This window comes from Oncorhynchus mykiss, chromosome 7 (genome assembly GCF_013265735.2).
Source record: "Oncorhynchus mykiss isolate Arlee chromosome 7, USDA_OmykA_1.1, whole genome shotgun sequence".
In the NCBI taxonomy this organism is placed as follows: Eukaryota; Metazoa; Chordata; class Actinopteri; order Salmoniformes; family Salmonidae; genus Oncorhynchus; species Oncorhynchus mykiss.
In genome coordinates, this window is record NC_048571.1 from 66956258 (window position 1) to 66972838 (window position 16581).

At 43.6% G+C, this 16581-nt stretch overlaps 1 protein-coding gene across 12 annotated transcripts in view; it reads left to right on the plus strand.

The window, feature by feature from the left end:
• LOC110529005 (CUGBP Elav-like family member 4) overlaps nt 1-16581 on the plus strand; it is a 118035-nt gene that overhangs the window by 25220 nt on the left and 76234 nt on the right. For 9 of the 12 annotated variants that reach the window (XM_036983883.1, XM_036983889.1, XM_036983885.1 and 6 more), the window contains exon 2: nt 5711-5793. In XM_036983883.1, the coding sequence (XP_036839778.1) occupies nt 5711-5793 (83 nt within the window). Of the gene's footprint in view, nt 1-5710; nt 5794-16581 lie in introns of those variants that run through there. The other 3 variants (XM_036983890.1, XM_036983892.1, XM_036983891.1) reach the window with 2 other exon arrangements.

Here is a 16581-nt window from a genome sequence, read left to right on the forward strand (position 1 = left end):
TAGTAGATGAATGATAATAGCAAGTCTCATGATCTCACATCTTTTAAATCATAATTATGACTGGGTAAAAGTAGACTCTATGACAGAGGGACCGGCTTAATTGATGCCAGTAAATCTTCAGTTTGACATCTCTTGTGACAAAAGAGAAGAGAGTTTGGCCACTTGGCAGTAAACATTATTACCACGACAGCTGTTTCTCAAACAATCACTAGTAAGATGATGACAAAGCACGTAATTGGAAGAGTAGTGGTGTCTTTCCAACCTGTCTTTTGTACTTTTTAGACCTTGTGTCTTTCAATCCCTGTTTCCATTTTACTCCCTTCTGTCTTTCTCTTTTTCTTTCTTTCTCTCTCGGTGGGTGTGTCCCCCTTTAGGGTGTCTGCAGTGGTTGAGATAAGAGGCGAGTGTAGGACACAGGGGAATGGTGTTCACAGAAGCTAGGTGATCTTATCTTCACTCCCTCTCTCTCTCTACCTTTATCTACCTCTCTCTCATCCCCCTCTTCATCTATACTCTCTCTTTCGCTTAGCCTCTTTCCCTTCACCGCTTTCTTCTCCCTTCTCTCCCCCTGCTTTCTCCTGTTCCTTTAAATGCCCTTATCTCTACCTCTCTCACTCTCTCTTTTTTTTCTCTCTAATTCAACATCTCTGTCCTTCCCCTCTGCACTGTTGTTGATTTGAATTTGAGGCGTTGTGAACCAATGTAAGGCAACAAATTATGACTGCCTATCAATTTCTACTACCAGTATGTCATGTGCGGACAAGATACCCCCATGGCTATTCAACTCAATGGATTCCCCATTCACCGAGCAGAGAGGACATTGGATTCAGGAAAATCGAGAGGGGGAGGGATGTGCCTCTCCATCAACAGCAAATGGTGTGCTGACTCTAGCAGAGTGGAAGTCTTGACCCTATTGTTCAGCCGTCTTGGAATACCTGATGGTCAAACGCTGACCCTTCTACCTCCCAAGAGAGTTTTCAGCTGTTATCGTGACTGCTGTATATATTCTACCTCGGGACAAAAAAAAACAGCAAGGTGGCACTTAATAAACTGTATTAGGCTATAAACACGTAGGAAATCATGCACCCGGAGGCTGCTAATCTGCTTGTTGGGGATTTTAATTCCACTTGGACACTTTATGCCCAACTTCCATCAACATGTCTCTTTTGGCACCAGGGCGAATTAATAACATTGTTACTCTATCCTTAAGCAAGCGTACAAGGCCCTCCCTCGTCCCCTTCAGCAAATCCGATCATGAGTCTATACTCCTGCTTCCTGTCTACAAGCAAAAGCTCAAACAGGAAGTACCCGTGATGCGCTCCTTAGAGAAATGGTCCGGAGGCTGTGCTGCTTTGTTAGCGCTGATTGTAATATGTTCCGGGACTCCGGCGATAGCATCGACGAGCTAACCACCTCCGTCACCGGCTTCATTAGGAAATGCATCACCGTCATTGGACCTACAGTGAAGGTTTGCCGCTTCCCCAATCAAACGCCCTGGATTAATACCGAGATTGGCGCTAAATTAAAGGACAGGGCTACCGCACACAGGGCTATCGCAGCCAACCCCAAGGCTACAGCTGAGGACACAAACAAGTACAAGAAGTCCCACTAAGACCTCCACAGAGCCATCAAACAAGCAAAAGGACAGTATACAAACAAGGTGGAATCCTATTACACAGGCTCCGATGCCCGCAGCATGAGGCAGGGGCTACAGTCCATTACGGATTACTAAGAAAGACCCAGCTTGAATCTGCACAACATTGTCTCTCTACCAGACGAAAAATAACACTGAGCAGTGCATGAGGGCCCCCGCCAACACCGGGATCTTGCTCTCTGAGGCCAACTTGAATAATGTTTTTAATCAGGTCGACACTCACAAGGCCGAGGGGCTGGACGGTATTCCTGGACGCGTTCTCAGAGCATGCACAGAAACCAAATAGAATCATCAAATCAAATGTTATTAGTCATGTGTTTCATAAACAACGGGTGTAGTCTAACAGTAAAATGCTTACTTATGGGCCCTTCCCAACAATGCAGAGAGAAAAAAAAAAGAAATTATTTAAAAATAATAACACAAGGAATAAATACATATTGAGTAATGACAAAATGGCTATATACACAAGGTACCAGAAGTGCAGGGGTATGAGGTTATTGAGGTAAATACAGTTCATTTGGAAATTATTCAGACCCCTTCACTTTTTCCACATTTTGTTACATTACAGCTTTATTCTAAAATATATATATTTTTTAAATCCCTCATCGATGTACACAGAATAGCCCATAATGACAAAGTGAAAACAGGCTATTCGAAAAAACAGAAATATATTTTTTTACGTACGTATTCAGAATCTTTGCTATGAGACTCAAAATTGAGCTCAGGTGCATCCTGTTTCCATTGACCATCCTTGAGATGTTTCTACAACTTGATTGGAGTTGCACCATTGAAGGTTCCCAAGAACACAGTGGCCTCCATCATTAAATGGAAGAAGCTTGGAACCATCAAGACCCTTCCTAGACCCTTCCTAGAGCTGGTCACCCGGCCAAATTGAGCAATAGGGGGAGAAGGGTCTTGGTCTGGGAGGTGACCAAGAACACAATGGTCGCTCGGACAAAGCTTGGTTTTCCTCTGTGAAGACCATCTCTGCAGCACTCCACCAATCAGGCCTTTATTGTAGAGTGGCCAGACGGAAGCCACTCCTCACTCCCAGGAAGACTTGAGGCTGTAATCGCTACCAAAGGTGCTTCAACAAAGTACTGAGTAAAGAATCGGAATACTTAATGTGCAATTTGCAATCGAAATGTGCAATTTCTGTTTTTTGATTTGAACAAATTAGCAAAGATTTCTAAAAACCTGTTTTCACTTTGTCATTATGGGGTATTGTGTGTAGATTGATGGGGGAAAAAACAATTTAATCAATTTTAGAATAAGGCTGTAACATAACAAAATGTGGAAAAAGTCAAGCGGTCTGAATACTTTCTGAATGCCCTGTACATACAGTATAGGTAGGGATAAAGTGACTGGGCAAAAGGATAGCTAATAAACATTAGCAGCAGTGTATGTGATGAGTCAAAAGAGTTAGTCCAAAAAGGGTCAATGCAGATTGTCCTGATAGCTATTGGCTAAGTATTTAACTAACTATTTAGCAGTCTTATACCTTTAGAGTACAAGCGTTCAGGGTCCTGTTGGTTCCATGCTTGGTGCATCGGTACATCATGCCGTGTGGTAGCAGAGAGAACAGTCTATGACTTGGGTGGCTGGAGTTTTTTTTTTGTCAAAGACTCCTGGCAGGTATATTCACGGTAATTTTCAACCTCTCCTTGTCCCAGCCTGTAATCCCCACGTCTCAATCTGACCACCATCATTCCTGTTCCCAAAAACTCTAAGGCTACCTGCAAAAATGACTAACGCCCTGTTCTGAAAGGCTGGTTATGGCACATATTAACTTCATCATCCAAGACACTCTAGATCCCCTCCATTTTGCATACCGCCCCAACAGATTCATAGACGACGGAATCTCAATTGCACTCCACACTTCCCTCAACCACCTAGATAAGAGGAATGCCTTTGTGAGAATGCTGTTCATTGACTACAGCTCAGCGTTCAACACCATTGTCCCCTCCAACCTCGTCACCAAGCTTAGGACCCTGGGACTGATCACCTGTCTTTGTAACTGGATCCTGGATTTGCTGACACGACGGTGGTAGGCCTGATCACTGGCAATGATAAGACATCCTATAGGGATTAGGTCAGTGACCTGGCAGTGTGGTGCAACAGGACAACAACCTCTCCCTCAGAGAATGCCCGTATCCACATCAACTGGGCTGTAGGGGAGAGGGTCGAGAGCTTCAAGTTCCTCAGTGTCCAAATCACTAAGGACTTAAAAGGGTCCACACACAAGCACATAGTCAACCTACTCAGGAGGTTGAAAAGATTTGGCATTGGCCATCAAATCCTCAAAAGGCTATGTCTGTCTGTCTGTCTGTCTGTCTGTCTGTCTGTCTGTCTGTCTGTCTGTCTGTCTGTCTGTCTGTCTGTCTGTCTGTCTGTCTGTCTGTCTGTCTGTCTGTCTGTCTGTGTGTGTGTGTGTGTGTGTGTGTGTGTGTGTGTGTGTGTGTGTGTGTGTGTGTGTGTGTGTGTGTGTGTGTGTGATAAAGACTTGATAAATGGCCGTATCAACACAATTGTGTGTATGGAAATCGCGCAGATTTGTGCCTCTCATTTTGAGTGGCTGCTTGGGCTGCTGTGTAACCCTAACCCTTTCAGACACTTACTTGAAATAATGGGCCTGCAGCCTAATTCAAGATGGCACCGTGGGTTGGACATGCCTCCAACCATACCCATACAGCAGCCCTAAAGCGTCAATCAGCATTTGAAACAATAACAATGTGTCTCCCCGCCCCTGTTTCGTTAAAAAGCTGAGGATTGGCAGGTAGCCTAGTGGATAAGAGTGTTTAGTCAATAACTGAAAGGTCGCTGGTTTGAATCCCTGAGCCAACTAGGTGAAAAAACATCTGTCAATGTGCCTTTGAGAAAGGTACTTAACCCCAATTGCTCCTGTAAGTTTCTCTGGATAAGGGTGGCTGCTAAATGTAAAAATGGATGGGGTTGGAGAAATGTAACCACTCTTAAATTCATAGACAGAACTACGGATGCAAGGACTAACCATCCAATATTTAACCAAGGCCCATAGTAATGTACTTAATAGGGAATATGATGCTATTTGGGATGCAAGCTAAATTTTAGAGGTCTATGAGTAGGGATGTTACTTGAATGTTTGCATAACGTTTTCAAATGTCCTCTGAACATGGTTCCATGGTTTCTTGTGTTACGTATATATTTGCACATGGCGGGTCTCCATAATAACATTTACAATCAAAAGTTGAACAGTTCTAAATAAGATTCCCTTTAGTTGACATAGCTGATACTATGTCAGCCTTATGACAGCACTACATAGGCTTTCTGTCAAGGGGGCCTGTGTGAGTGACATGTTTCCGAGGTATCTCTTCGTTTGCCTGAGTCCCTGGCATTCCTCTGGCAGCCCCCTCACGTCAGCCAGGTGCTAAGGAAACAAGGGATTGTGGGAACATATAGAGCGGAGAGAGAGGCTGTCAGGGAAATGTCTGCCTTGTCACAGCAAAGTGAGGACTGACACACACCGATGGACGACTGGATAACCGCAGACTTAGACTGGCAGGGAGAGAGAGGGAGAGCCACATCAGATTTGACATGTTATGGAAGAAAGTAGCTACTGTAGCTAGATTAGCTTTCACACATTTCCAAATCTCTGCTACATAAGAAGTGGCAATAGGGAAAGTAAATAGTTCCTCATATATACTGTAGAGTAAGTAGTTTTCGTAAGCAAAACTAAACGGTTGTCTTTAAAGCAAGAACACAGATCTGTGCACACAGATATATAATTATTTAGCTGCAGGCTTGCTGTGTGTGTATGTGTGTGTGTGTGTGTGTGTGTGTGTGTGTGTGTGTGTGTGTGTGTGTGTGTGTGTGTGTGTGTGTGTGTGTGTGTGTGTTTGTGGAGCTATCTCTCTCTCTCTCTTCCTCTCATACTCAGGGGACGGATGTTTGTGTTGTTTTTGGCTTTTCTCTGTGATGGTTTTGAGTGGTCTCCTCCTCCAGTTGCTGTCTCAGTGTTTGTCCCAGTATGCTAACATTTCTTTACCATCTCTCTGCCCTCTCTGTCCTCTCTCTCAGGCTGTGCCTTCCTTACCTACTGTACCAGAGAGTCGGCCCTGAAAGCTCAGAATGCCCTCCACGAGCAGAAGACCCTGCCAGGGGTAAGATACCACCACAGTGTAATAGTCTTTGTACCCTATTCCCTATATAGTGTACTACTTCTGACCATAGCTAGTGCACTAAATTGGGAAGAGGGTGCCCATTTGCTCTATGTACTGTATGTCCCCTCAAACACCTTCTCATACAGCCAGGAGAATATATGGTAAACGAATGGTAAAATAATTATGTTTATAGAGACAATATCATTCTCATCGTCACTCAATGCCTAGGTTTACCTCCACTGTATTCACATCCTACCATACATTTGTCTGTACATTATGCCTTGAATCTATTCTACCGTGCCCAGAAACCTGCTCCTTTTACTCTCTGTTCCGAACGTACTAGACGACCAGTTCTTATAGCCTTTAAACGTACCCTTATCCTACTCCTCCTCTGCTCCTCTGGTGATGTAGAGGTTAATCCAGGCCCTGCAACGCCTAGCTCCACTCACATTTCCCAGGCACTCTCATTTGTTGACTTCTGTAACCATAAAGGCCTTGGTTTCATGCATGTTAACATTAGAAGCCTCCTCCCTAAGTTTGTTTTATTCACTGCTTTAGCACACTCTGCCGACCCGGATGTTCGAACCGTGTCTGAATCCTGGATTAGGAAGAACAAAAATCCTGAAATATCCATCCCTAACTAGAACATTTTCAGACAAGATAGAATTTCCAAAGGGGGTGGAGTTGCAATCTACTGCAGAGATAGCCTGCAGAGAACTGTCTTAATATCCAGGTCTGTACCCCAAAAATTTGAGCTTCTACTTTTAAAAATCCACCTCTCCAGAAACAAGTCTCTCCTCGTTGCTGCTTGCTATAGACCACCTTCTGCCCCAGCTGTGCCCTGGACACCATATGTGAATTGATTGCCCCCCATCTGTCTTCAGAGCTCATGCTGTTAGGTAACCTAAACTGGGACATGCTTAACACCCCGGCCATCCTACAATCTAAGCTTGATGCCCTCAATCTCACGCAAATGATCAATGAACCCACTAGGTACAACCTCAAATCCGTAAACACGGGCACCCTCATAGATATCATGCTAACCGACCTGCCCTCCAAATACACCTCTGCTGTCTACAACCAGGATCTCAGCGATCACTGCCTCATTGCCTGTGTCCATAATGGGTCTGCGGTCAAGCGACCACCCCTCATCACTGTCAAACGCTCCCTAAAACACTTCAGTGAGCAGGCCTTTCAAATCAACCTGGCCCGGGTATCCTGGAAGGATATTGACCTCATTCTGTCAGTAGACGATGCCTGGTTATTCTTTAAAAGTGCTTCCCTCACCATCTTAAATAAGAATGCCCCATTCAAAAAATGTAGAACCAGGAACATTTGGTTCACTCCAGGCCTGACTGCCCTTGACCAGCACAAAAACATCCTGTGGCGTACTGCATTAGCATCGAATAGCCCCCGTGATATGCAACTTTTCAGGGAAGTTAGGAACCAATATACACAGGCAGTTAGGAAAGCAAAGGCTAGCTTTTTCAAACAGAAATGTGCATCCTGTAGCACAAACACCAAAATGTTTTGGGACACTGTAAAGACCATGGAGAAGAAGAGCACCTCCTCCCAGCTGCCCACTACACTGAGGCTAGGAAACACTGTCACCCCTGATTAATACACGATAATTGAGAATTTCAATAAGCATTTTTCTACGGCTGGCCGTGCTTTCCACCTGGCTACCCCGGTCAACAGCCCTGCACCCCCCGCAGCAACTTGCCCAAGCCTCCCCCATTTCTCCTTCACCCAAATCCAGATAGCTGATGTTCTGAAAGAGCTACAAAATCTGGACCCCTACAAATCAGCTGGGCTAGACAATCTGGACCCTCTCTTTCTAAAATTATCTGTCAAAATTGTTGCAACCCCTATTACTAGCCTTGTCAACCTCTCTTTCGTATCATCTGAGATCCCCAAAGATTGGAAAGCTGCCGCAGTCATCCCCCTCTTCAAAGGGGGAGATACTCTAGACCCAAACTGCTACAGACCTATTTCTATCCTTCCCTGCCATTCGAAGGTCTTCGAAAACCAAGTTAACAAACAGATCATCGACCATTTTGAAACCCACCGTACCTTCTCCGTTATGCAATCTGGTTTCCCGAGCTGGTCATGGGTGCACCTCAGCCACGCTCAAGGTCCTAAACGATATCATAACCGTCATCGATAAGAGACAATACTGTGCAGCTGTATTCATCGACCTGGCCAAGGCATTCGACACTGTCAATCACCACATTCTTATCGGCAGACTCATCAGCCTTGGTGTCTCAAATGACTGCCTCGCCTGGTTCACCAACTACTTCTCTGACAGAGTTCAGTGTGTCAAATCAGAGGGCCTGTCTCCATGGGGGTGCTACAGGATTAAATTCTCGGGCCAACTCTTTTCTCTGTATACATCAATGATGTTGCTCTTTCTGCTGGTGAGTCTCTGATCCACCTCTACGCAGACGACACCATTCTGTATACTTATGGCCCTTCTTTGGACACTGTGTTAACAACCCTCCAGATGAGCTTCAATGCCATACAACAATCCTTCCGTGGCCCCCAACTGCTCTTAAATGCAAGTAAAAGTAAATGCATGCTCTTCAACCGATCGCTGCCCGCTCCTGCCCGCCCGTCCAGCATCCCTACTCTGGACAGTTCTGACTTAAAATATGTCGATAACTACAAATTCCTAGATGTCTGGTAGGCTGTAAACGCTCCTTCCAGACTCACATTAAGCATCTCCAATCCAAAATTAAATCTAGAATTGGCTTCCTATTTCACAACAAAGCATCCTTCACTCATGCTGCCAAACATACCCTCGTAAAACTGACTATACTACCGATCCTTGACTTTGGCATTGTCATTTACAAAATAGCCTCCAACACTGAATGCAGTCTATCACAATGCCATCCATTTTGTCAGCAAAGTCCCATCTACTACCCACCACTGCGACCTGTATGCTCTTCAAATTCTTTGCCAAACCCACTGGCTCAAGGTCATCTAAAAGTCTTTGCTAGGTAAAGCACCGCCTTATCTCAGGTCACTGGTCACCATAGCAGCACCCACCCGTAGCATGCGCTCCAGAAGGTACAGTTGAAGTCAGTAGTTTACATACACCTTAGCCAAATACATTTAAACTAAATTTTTCACAATTCCTGACATTTAATCCTAGTAGAAATTCCCTGTCTTAGGCCAGTTAGGATCACCACTTTATTTTAAGAATGTGAAATGTCAGAATAATAATAGAGAGAATGATTTATTTCAGCTTTTATTTCTTTCATCACATTCCCAATGAGTCAGAAGTTTACATACACTCAATTAGTATTTGGTAGCATTGCCTTTAAATTCTTTAACTTGAGTCAAACGTTTTGATAACTTTCCACAAGCTTCCCACAATAAGTTGGGTGAAATTTGGCCCATTCCTCCTGACAGAGCTGGTGTAACTGAGTCAGGTTTGTAGGCCTCCTTGCTCGCACACGCCTTTTCAATTCTGCACACAAATGTTCTATAAGATTGAGGTCAGGGCTTTCTGATGGCCATTCCAATACATTGGCTTTGTTGTCCTTAAGCCATTTTGCCACAACTTTGGAAGTATGCTTGGGGTCATTGTCCATTTGGAAGATCCTTTTGCAACCAAGTTTTAACTTCCTGACTGATGTCTTGAGATGTTGCTTCAATATATCCACATAATGTCCCTGCCTTATGATTCCATCTATTTTGTGAAGTGCACCAGACCCTCCTGCAGCAAAGCACTCCCACAACATGATGCTGCCACCCCTATGCTTCACGGTTGGGATGGTGTTCTTCGGCTTGCAAGCCTCCCCCTTTTTCCTCCAAACATAACGATGGTCATTATTGCCAAACAGTTCTATTTTTGTTTCATCAGACCAGAGGACATTTTCCAAAAAGTATAATCTTTGTCCCCATGTGCAGTTGCAAATCGTAGTCTGGCTTTTTTATGGCGGTTTTGAAGCTGTGGCTTCTTCCTTGCTGCGTGGCCTTTCAGATTATGTCGCTATAGGACTCGTTTTTCTGTGGATATATATACTTTTGTACCTGTTTCCTCCAGCATCTTCACAAAGTCCTTTGCTGTTGTCTGGGATTGATTTGCTCTTTTCGCACCAAAGTACGTTCATCTCTAGGAGACAGAACACGTCTCCTTCCTGAGCGGTATGACGGCTGCGTGTTCCCATGGTGTTTATAATTGCCTACTATTGTTTGTACAGATGAATGTGGTACCTTCAGGCATTGGACATTGCGCCCAAGGATGAACCAGACTTGTGGAGGTCTACAATTCTTTTCTGAGGTCTTGGCTGATTTCCTACGATTTTCCCACAATGTCAAGCAAAGAGGCACTGAGTTTTAAGGTAGGCCTTGAAATACATCCACAGGTACACCTCCAATTGACTCAAATGATGTCAATTAGCCTATCAGAAGCTTCTAAAGCCATGACATCATTTTCTGGAATTTCCAAGCTGTTTAAAGGCACAGTAAACTTAGTGTATGTAAACTTCTGATCCACTTGAATTGTGCTACAGTGAATTATAAGTGAAATAATCTGTCTGTAAACAATTGTTGGAAAAATTACTTGTGTCATGCACAAAGTAGATGTCCTAACTGACTTGCCAAAACTATAGTTTGTTAAGAAGACATTTGTGGAGTTTAAATGACTCCAACCTAAGTGTATGTAAACTTCCGACTTCAACTGTATATTTCACTGGTCACCCCCAAAGCCAATTCCTCCTTTGGCCCCCTTTCCTTCCAGTTCTCTGCTGCCAATGACTGAAACGAACTGAAAAAAATCACTGAAGCTGTAGACTCATATCTCCCTCAATAACCTTAAGCACCAGCTCGCAGAGCAGCTCACATATCACTGCACATGTACATAGCCCGTCTGTTAAATAGCCCATCCAACTACCTCGTCCCCATACTGTTATTTATTTATTTTGCTCCTTTGCACCCCAGTATCTCTACTTGCACATTCATCTTCTGCGCATATTTCACTCCAGTGTTTAATTGCTATATTGTAATTATCTCTCCACTATGGCCTATTTATTGCCTTACCTCCCTTATCCTACCTCATTTGCACACACTGTATATAGACTTTTTCTATTGTATTATTGACTCTATTTCTTTTATTCCATGTGTAACTCTGTGTTGTTGTTTGTGTCGCACTGCTTTGCTTTATCTTGGCCAGGTCGCAGTTGTAAATGAGAACTTGTTGTCAACTAGCCTACCGGGCTAAATAAAGGTGAAATAAAATGTAAAAACAATTAGAACAATATCAAATGATAAACCAATTCGACACCCATGCAGCTCGCCACCACACGTTTATTCTCAAATGTACCACACATTTGTATTTATTTCCTAACTTTCTGTTGACATACTGTATACACTACCACACATGCCCACACATGTCCCTTTTCACGTTTGTTCGCTTTCTTTCTCTCCATGCCTCAATCTCCTTCTTTCTCCCCCTCACCTCCCCTTTTCATTCTCCCTCTGACAGTCACACTAACCCACAAGAAGAAACCACACAGCATCACATCAGAGCCGGCCTATTTATAGCTGATGTGTGTGTGTGCATGCATGCATGTGCACGCGCGGGTCTGCGTGCGTGCGTACGTGTGTGTTGATTTGCCTGAGTTTTGATGCGTCTCTGTCAGGGCTCGCTCGGTTGGGTCTGTTCGTTTTTTAATGACGCCTCCAGGGAGGTTGACAGTCGCCGTGTTGAGCAGAAAGCCTTTGATGTGAATGATTATGACATCATAGACGTGCAGTGGGGAAGAGAGGAGGCGTGTGCTGCCTCTGCCGCTGTGGATCCCTCACTCTTTCTCTTATTTCATCCGCCCTTCCCTTCTTCCCACAGAGCAGGAATGGCATAGTCACACACAAAAAAATAAGAGAGATTAAATATTTGGCTTGAACGAGAAGGGGATTTTACATTCACATGGAATGTGTTTGCGTTGGAAGTTTTTGTCTTATTTGAGTGTTGTACGTGGTACGGCATCTATGTTAGCAATAAAGGGCCCTTTTTCATGTAGCGATCCATACATTTTGAAAGCTTTAGCGACTAGACGAGACCAGCCCCCGTAGCGTTTGTCAAATAAATGTAACTGAAGTCACTACCCATCACCATCATTTAATAAGAAATGCTAATTAGTCAATCCCTAATCGGATCCGCCGATGATTGCTCAGATTTGTCGACTCATTGTGAATGTTAAGTAAACAGTTATAATTGTCTGGGACAGTCCAAGTATGAGCAGCCAATCTTAAAGAAGCAGACGAGTCTGGGAGATGCCTTCTATGAAGCCTTATAGAGGTAAAGACGGCAAAACGCATCAAATTAGTTCATTAGGGAAAGAACAGGGACTTGGCAGAGAGATGAGAAAGGCAGTGGGACATTTTATATGCTGCGTAATCTGCATTTGCTTCTTTTCTTTTTACCCAACTATCCCTCTCATCAATCTACACACAATAACCCATAATGACAAAGCAAAAACAGTTATTATATATTTTTTTGCAAATGTATAATAAATGTATATATGTACAAATTTATATATATATAAAAATCCCTTTTACATAAGTTTTCAGACCCTCTACTGAATACTTTCTTGAAGCACCCTTGGCAGCAATTACAGCCTCAAGTCTTCTTGGGTATGAGGCTACAAACCTGGCATACATGTATTTGGGGAGTTTCTCCCATTATTCTCTGCAGATTCTCTCAAGCTCTGTCAGGTTGGATAGGGAGTGTCGCTGCACAGCTATTTTCATGTCTCTTGGGTTCATGTTTGGGCTTTGGTTGGGCCACTCAAGGACATTCAGAGACTTGTCCCGAAGCCACTCCTGCGTTGTCTTGGCTGTGTACTTAGGGTCGTTGTCCTGTTGGAATGTGAACTGTCACCCCCCCCCCCCCCCCCCCCCCCCAGTCTGAGGTCCTGAGCACTCTGGAGCAGGTTTTAATCAAAGATCTCTCTGTACTTTGCTCCGTTCATCTTTCCCTCCATCTTGACTAGTTTCCCAGTCCATGCCGCTGAAAAACATCCCCACAGCATGATGCTGTCAGCACCATGCTTCACCGTAGCGATGGTGCGAGGTTTCCTCCAGACGTGATGCTTGGCATTCAGGCCAAAGAGTTCTTGGTTTCATCAGACCAGATAATCTTGTTTCTCATGGTCTAAAGAGTCCTTTAGTTGCCTTTTGGCAAACTCCAAGGGCTGTCATGTGCCTTTTACTGATGAGTGGCTTCCGTCTGGCCACTCTACCATAAACACTTGATTGGTGGAGTGCTGCAGAGATGGTTTTCCTTCTGGAAGGTTCTCCCATCTCCACAGAGGAACTCTGGAGCTTTGTCAGAGTGACCATCGGGTTCTTGGTCACCTCCCTGACCAAGGAACTTCTCCCCCGATTGCTCAGTTTGGCCGGGCCACCAGCTCTAGGAAGAGTCTTGGTGGTTCCAAACTTCTTCCATTTAAGAATGATGAAGGCCACTGTGTTTTTGGGGACATTCAATGCTACAGAAATGTTTGGGTCCCTTCCCCAGATCTGTGCCTCGACACAATCCTGTCTCGGAGCTCTACGAACAATTCCTTCGACCTCATGGCTTGGTTTTCGTGCTTACATGCACGGTCAACTATGGGACCTTATAAGGTGTGTTTCTCTCCAAATCATGTGAAATCAATTGAATTTACCCCCGGTGGACTCCAATCAAGTTGTAGAAACCTCTCAAGGATGATCAGTGGAAACAGGATGCACCTGAGCTCTGAATACCTCTGTAAATAAGGTATTTCTGTTTTGTATTTTTTTTAAATGTGCAAAAATTTCTATAAACCTGTTTTCAGTTTTTCATTATGGGGTATTGTGTATAGATTGATAACAGAAAAAAAATCTTCAATCGATTTTAGAATAAGGCTGTAACGTAACAAACTGTGGAAAAAGTCAAGGGGTCTGAATACTTTCCAAATGCAGGGATACTCAAATCTGGAGCTTGATTTCCACTTCATTCTCGCCCTTTAGTCAGGGTTTGATTTAGACCCAGTGCACCAGGTGAATGCAGTTACCTACCAGGCAACAAAAAAAAGTGAAACTGTGCTTGATTTGAGTATCTCTGACCTATTATTACAAGTGATAGTTCAACTTTTGGAAGTTTGATCTTATTTTCGACTTCCTAGCATGTTGACGTTTAGATGGATATCTAGCAATGTCCAGAATTTCCTGGCTAGCTTTTTTTGGAGAATGTAGCAATGCTAGTGTTAATGGATTGTATCAGTTAGTGGTGCATTCAACATTGTATATGTTATTTATTAACCCTTACCAGGTAAGTTGACTGAGAACACATTCCAACGACCTGCGGAATAGTTACAAGGGAGAGGAAGGGGATGAATGAGCCAATTGTATATTAGGGATGATAAGGTGGCCATGATGGTATGAGGGCCAGATTGGTAATTTGGTAATACAGTTCTTTGTGTGGAGTCAGCTAAACTACTAGTATGTATTTTAGTAGGATAAGATACTTCTTTGTTTTTATGTATCATAATCACAGTTGAAGTGACTGATTACTGATTGACATTGATTAGACTGTGTACTTGTGTATCACCACAGGTTTTCACAGCTGCTGGCACATTATCAGGTTCCCACCTTTTACAAAGAAGAACTTATGCTGAGGTCAAACTAATGCCAGACATAAACTAAACATAAGAAATCTTGCATTAGATTATTTATTCAAAGTGTGCGTCTATGAAATAATTCACAGTGTAAATGACCTGTATAAAACAGGACCTGTCCCAATGTGTGCCTCTGGACGACATATTTATGATCCCCTCTCACGTTTCAGACTCATACAACAGCATGATGCATCAGAAAGCCTTTATTGATTTTGGCACAGGGCCTCCCTAGCAGGGAGGGGGGAGGGGGGGGGGGGAACACGGGGCATGATCAGCCTGTACCTTGTTTGTAAACACCCACACACAAATACTCTCTCGCACTCATAAACACACATACACAAATACACACGTGTAAAGCCGTGAGCATTCAAACACGCACAGACAGACAGACAGACAGACAGACAGACAGACAGACAGACACACACACACAAAAATCCGGTACCGATTGACTCATACTGTAATAGTTCAAACTGGGAGCCAGATGAAAATATTTAGAAGCTCGTGAATCAATGTGTCATTTCAGAGCCTGTTCATATACACACACACCCTTCTGCCATCCCTCTTTCCCTCTCTCCCTTACACTGGTTCAACACAGGGACAAAAAGAACTGAGGGAAAGGAAAGGAAAGGAAAGGAGAGATGGGTGATGGAGGGAGAGATAGAGAGAGAGAGAGAGGCGTCTCAGTACCACTGATTTTGTGTCTGTTTCTTTTTTCCCGAGGAGAGATAATGCCGGGTCCAGAAATCTATAGCATTGATTGGCTGCTCGACCCAGTTTCATGGCAGCTTTCTCAATAAGTCGCCTCATTGGTCAATAACTGCCTGGCTCTCTGGGTGAGGCAGGGGTTCGGTTCTGTGAGTGTGGGTGTTGGGAGAGAAGGGGGGTTAAGAGGGCGGGCCCGTCTGCACAAAGACCATGGATGCATCGCAAATGGCACCCTATTCCATATAATGTATAGTGCACTACTTTTAACCAGAGTCCATAGGTATAGCTTCAATAGAGGACATACACACACACCTCTGGAATATGTAACACCTTTAATTCCAATAATCCCAATGTAGACATTTTGCCCATAGCCATAATATGTTTTATCTGGGGGAGCAGAATGACAACATGGGGAGTGGAGGTGGAACAGTATCAGCCATGCCGTGGCTCGGGCAGCTTTTAATAATTGATGGTGTCCGAGGCCCCGGATTGAGGAGTAATTGCATTACAGGTCACTTCTCAATAGCAATTTGTGAAAGTTGTGGTGATGTGTGCCGGGTGGCGATCAATAGAGGCTGTCCAGGGATGTAGACACACCAGCGCTCTCTCTCTCTCCATCTCTGTCTGTGTCTTTCTCTCTCTCTCTCTCTCTCTCTTTCTCTCTCTCTCTCTCTCTCTCTCCTGTATATAGGAAGACAGACCGTACTGTGCTCTACTGTTCAGTAATCTACTGTACTGTACTTTACTGTACTGTGCTTTACTATACTGTACTTTAACCTACTCTATTGTACTCTACTGTGCACTACACTGTACTTTACTGTACTGTGCTCTGTACTGTACTCGAGTTTACTCTACTTGAGTTTCTTACAATTTAAGAAATGGCCCATGGACTGTTGTTCTAGTGGTCTTGGTCTTGAGACCACTCAAGACCACATAAATTATGTCTTGAACTTGTCATGGTCTCAAATCACTGTGTCTGGGTCTGGATCTTGGAACCAGTGTCCTGGTATAAATATTGGTCTTGGCTCTTGAATATTAGTCTTTGGTTTGTAAACCATCATGGGTGGAAAGAGTACTGCATTTTCCTACTCAAGTAGAAGTACTGTTACTTTAATGACATTTTACTCAAGTCGAAGTAAAACTACTGGTGTAAACAACTACTCAAGTAAAAGTAAAAAGTCGCTAATTTAATAAGTACTCAGACTAAAAGTAACTTAGTTCCTTTTAAAATTAAAATAATGACCTAATTTCGCTAAGGTTACCTGAACGTTGTTACTCATGATCTTTTCAATTAAATACATTGACAAAGGAAGAGAGGACATCAATGTATAGTATGAACTAAGTTTTTATTGTTTAGGTACATACCAGTCAAAAGTTTGGACACACCTACCCATTCAAGGGTTTTTTGTCATCTACATTCTTAAGTTACATTGTAGAA